Source organism: Actinia tenebrosa, unplaced genomic scaffold (genome assembly GCF_029948245.1).
Source record: "Actinia tenebrosa isolate PJP-AT-01 unplaced genomic scaffold, QUT_ActTen_1.0 PGA_scaffold2__45_contigs__length_23673736, whole genome shotgun sequence".
In the NCBI taxonomy this organism is placed as follows: Eukaryota; Metazoa; Cnidaria; class Anthozoa; order Actiniaria; family Actiniidae; genus Actinia; species Actinia tenebrosa.
The window spans coordinates 8,780,217-8,785,216 of record NW_028292579.1 but is presented as its reverse complement, the minus strand read 5'-3'; the positions used below and the strand labels follow the sequence as shown (position 1 = coordinate 8,785,216).

The window sequence follows — 5,000 nt, the reverse complement described above, 5'->3', positions numbered from 1 at the left end:
CTCGCCTTTGGGGTCTTAAGTTTGATTCCTGGACCTGTCATGTGAGTAGCGTTCGTTAGGTCTCTCTTTCGATGCGAGGGTCTTCCCCGGCTTTTCTCCCTCCATAAACCCAACAAGCTAATTCAACCTATCAATCTGCAAGCTTGCTGAGCCTTGACTTAGATCAGCCCATAGGTTGTTTAATAATGAATCGATAATTCAAGTTAGCTGAGCCCTGACTTTGATCAGCTCAGAGGTTGTTCGTGGGGAAAATCTGTGAGTTAGCCGTGCCCTGACTTAAAAATTAGCCTCAGAGGTCATGCTTTAGGGTTAGATGAGATTTATTTTGGTTTGGTTTTGTAAAGTAAATATTAACATACTTCTTTGCGATCTTGGTTTTAATCTTGGTGACTTTCTCTGGATCTGGCAGCAAATACAACTTAACATACGGATCAGCCGAGCCTCCTGGACTGCGTGGAGACAGATCTTTCGCATGCATCACCATTACACGTAAAGAATCCCGCTCGAACCGCAGTGACAGCTTGATCTGACCCGTGATAGAACGCGTAGCTTTCTCTTCTGGCAACAACTGGATAGAAAACTTGGAAGCTTCCTCTTCGTCCATCAAGAGAGAATGTAAGAACGTGTAAACAACATCTGACTCTGCGATCTCGCTGGGCATGATCAAGAGATGTCGAATGTAATCATCCAACTCTGCCCGTCTTCTCTCGGCAACTGTACGAATCTGGGACCTCCCGAGCAAAATCTTCGCAGGAAGTCTAGGAAGATTTACCTCTGGGTAAAGATCGGTGAGTTTAGAGTGAAGCTCTTGGAAGTGCTCGAAGCGACGAAACAGAAAGGTAGGTTTCTTGTCCGTCACACGGCAGATATTGATGACATAAACGTAATATTTTTCTCCGGGGGTGTGGCGTTTCTGGATGTCCACCACTCGGGCTGAGTCAATGTACCCGTCCGAGTCCACGCTGTAAGACTTGGGAGCGAAGGACAGAACTGAGTTGGAGTTGCCAACACTGGAACGTTTGAATTGAGTAACATCACGGATCTGCGCAACGTTGTGAATGAAGAAGTTGATTTGCGTGAACATGGAGGAAAGACTGGAATGGATGAGGCGAGTAAATTCAGCCGTTGCGTCGGCATCGTTCGCATTGGGCATCAAGGAATCACGGATGTACTTCAAATCGTGCATGCTGCTCAGAGATGGGATCCCGGAGTTCAACATAAGAGACAGAAGATTCAAGAACAAGTTAGCGTGTCGTCGGACCAGATTGAAAGCCCTGCAGCAAAGATCAACGAAATGTTGGAATCGAGGGCTTGGCTGGTATCCGCCATTGATGACAAATGCCATATCTGACGTCAGTACAAAAGGAGCCCGGTCCCGACGAAAAGTCCCAAACATCTGCGCATGTCCAAGGATCTTAGAGAAGTCAATATGAAAAAGATGGCCACTTTTTCTGATCATGATGTTATCGTTGTGACGATCACAGATGCCCAAGACGTAGGTAGCGACGCAGTACCCTGCACACGAAGCGATGAAGTTATCAACAGCACTACGGTAGTCCTTTTCCACTGGGTTATGTTTGAGTAGCCAACGTGCGATGGGTTCGTCTTTGAAGGACCCTGTCAGGCCAAACTCTGTTTGGATCTCACGAAGAGTCTAACAAATATAACATTAGACATACTAAGAACACTTTGAAATACTTCGTCATCCCTTATTTATTCTAAAATAATTATCTTTTCTTGAGGAATTGAAATCTCTATATTCTTGTTTTGATTAGCAATTGACTCTCACGGGGTCTCAGGTTCGATACGTGGTTTTGGCATCATATGTGAGTACAGTTGTCTCTCCCTTAATTCGAGGATTTTTCTCCTCTTTCTCCGTTTTTCCTTAATAACTTTATTTATATACTTCCTTCTTCCTCAAAACCAATTACGCTAAATTCCAATTTGATATGATAGTTAGCCGTTGCCTTACTTAGATCAGTCCAGAGATTATACTTTCCTAGCTTATAAATAATTTCATCATTTACAGCCCAGAGGTTATTTCAATGTTCGATCTGTGAGTTAGCCGTGCGCTGACTTAGATCAGCCCAGACGTTCTTTCAAGTTTCGATCTGTGAGTTAGATCCGTGCCCTGACTTAAATTAGCCCAGAGGTAGGTTCAGAATATCGATAAACTTTGAATTTTTTCATATAAAAGGCAATATGAACAAAAGGTGTTCGTACACGAGCTAGACCACGATACTCCTTGTTCACTATGCCTATTCAAACGACCTATTATCCTAGATTTGTAACCAGGAAAAAAAGATGAATTAGCTTCAACAAACCTGTGCATCACTGACAATCTCAATCATCCCCATGTTGGGCCCAGTTGCCATGCACTGATACGTTATCATCTTCAAGTCCAGTCCCTCACGGAACCAGATATTGCTCATGATGCCCACGAGCTGCATGGACAGCGTGTCTTGGCGAATGTCATCTCCCATTTTGAAAATGACATTGACGTTTTCGCCAAATGGATCTGTGTTTTTGAATATTAGTCTCACGGGAGCGGAGTTTGACGTGAAGTAACCAGAGGACTTAACGTCTAGACCTGATACTTCCATGCTGGGAGTCAAGGGAAGGCGGAATACACGTGGAAGACTGCCAGCCAAAGCAGCGAGCTCCTGTTGAAGAAAAATTCAATGCTCTTTTATTTCGTCAGATACATACTCTAATACTCTAATTGCTGAATTTCAATACAGTGTGTGCAACCATGTGACTCAAAATCCTTGAGATATAAATAACAATGAAAAAGCCGCCATGTTGGGCGATCTAACAAGAGAAGCTAATGAGGAATGCTTTGCTATCAAAGATGGTGGTTATGACGTAACATGCACAAGCTTTATCAGTTTATAAAAGTCTTTGAATCTCATTATCTGCTCCAAATGGTGGTCAAACACTGTGCTAACCACCATGTGCTGTCAACCAGAAAGAATTATATTTTCTACTTTCACATCCCCATAATGCCTTGCGTCTTTGGGGGGTAACAAATCAAAAAACTGTCCCAAATTGAAAGGTTTCTTAATTGAATTTATACTATACCTGCTTTTATCTGTACAATACTGATTATCAGTTTATTCCAAGTTATTTTTGCGGGTACAGATCATCAAGAATTTTGGTCTTACAGAAAATGTATTGACTTACGAATATTTTTTTTAAATTTACCTTAAACGTCTTCAAGCTTCTATCGTTTTCTGTTTTTTACTTCTTCAGTTTATTTTTGGATACCAAACAAGGTATTTCCAACATTGTCTGATCAGCCTTCAAAAAGGTTTTTACCCACTGGTTACCCCCAAAAGACGCAAAGTAATATGGGGATGTAAAAGTAGAGAATTGAAAACTTGTGATTCAGTTGATGATCATTTCGCACGAGACCGTGGGAAATTACGTCAGTGAAATTAAGCAATTAGTGACGGACCCTTGAAATCATGATGAAAAGAGGTGCATATAACACATTTTATTCGGATGATTTTGGGTAATGGCCACCTTCGCATGGATTTTAACCTATGTGTGTCAATTACTCGTAGCAACGTGAACAAAAATGAAATTGACATTCAAGCTCTAATGAATTCTCCTTAGATAGCTCCCACTTCAATCTGAACCGAGTTCAAGATCAATCTAACCGAGTTCAAGTTAGCAAATCGCTCATAGATTCCCATTGATTGTCCTCTTATTGATCACAGATGACTCCTTAAAACACTCAAGCGGAACCACGAGAGCAGCGACAACGTTAAAAGAGAGATGCATTAGCAGCTGTCAAATCCAACTAGAATACATGAGCGGAGATTGAAGAAAATAAGGAATCAAGCTAAATCAATGACGGCCATATTAAAGGGGGGAGGGGGTGGGGGGATGGATTGCTTATGGCCAATTTAATTATGTATATTCAGTGTTGCCAGAAATGTCTTATAATTACAGCTTCAATTGTCAATGAGAAGTTATGAACTGACACTATTTCTTATCTCTCTTTTTTCTTTCTTTCTTTCTTTCTTTCTTTTTCTTTTTTTCGTTGCGAGAAAATCGATAGTAAATGGTAGCAAAGGCGATACTGCTATATAAATCCGTGTGGCATCTCTTTTCTATAGCTACTCCATAGGATACAGCCGGAGCTTGAATACTAGGGCTAGGGTATTATTGATCATTCCAAAAATCTGTTCTTCCTGCAACAAGGACAGATGGTCTTTGTTCTGTGCATTCTAATCATAAAGAATGACTTTAAAATAATTATTTTCAAACTGATGAATAGTAAATGGAAATCCGTGTGACACCCTCTTTTACAGTTCTACTCCGTAGGATACAGCCAGAACTTGAATACTAGGGCATGATTGATCATTTCAAAATCTACTTAATGCAAGGACAGATGGTCATGGCACCTGCATCTAAATTGTATCCCATTGAGAAAGTCAACGTAATTTTCGAAGTTGAAATTTTCAGTTGGAGTTAAGATGGATGGACTTGAAAATTATCCCACATACATCCGTGTTTTCTTCAGTCAAGAAGATGGTAATATAGAGTGGGTTGAAAATATCGCAACTGGCACAGGTCTCCTTCATGCTCTTTTGACACTAACTGCAACGCTGGGAAATGGGATGCTTATCGTCGCCATCTCGAGATCCCAGAACCTACAGACACCATCCTACTTACTGATAACAAGTTTAGCCTTCACAGATCTACTGGTGGGTTTGGTATTTCATCCTTTACAAATCTCGATATCTCTCTTTTACTTTCGCAAAGATGTTAAAGCCGTACTTTTCGGGATAGAATTTTTAATTTGCATCTCGATGTTTCTTGGAATAACATCGTCCCTTATGATGACATGCATCAGCATAGACAGATACCTGGCACTCAGACTAAAACACCGATATCGAGTTATCGTTACTAAGAAACGAGTTCGTTTACTAATTGTGATCGTTTGGAGTTTCTGTTCTCTTCTGACAACCCCGATTACTTTTTGGCGTAAA

At 41.0% G+C, this 5,000-nt stretch overlaps 1 protein-coding gene across 1 annotated transcript in view; it reads right to left on the bottom strand.

Moving 5' to 3' along the window:
- Positions 1-5,000, bottom strand: part of LOC116286727 (phosphatidylinositol 4-phosphate 3-kinase C2 domain-containing subunit beta) — a 15,945-nt gene that overhangs the window by 3,193 nt on the left and 7,752 nt on the right. The window contains exons 3-4 of the mRNA XM_089034262.1: positions 2,325-2,663; positions 360-1,654 (exon numbers count right to left, since the gene is read on the bottom strand). Of these exons, the coding sequence (XP_088890388.1) occupies positions 360-1,654; positions 2,325-2,663 (1,634 nt within the window). The remainder of the gene's footprint in view (positions 1-359; positions 1,655-2,324; positions 2,664-5,000) is intronic.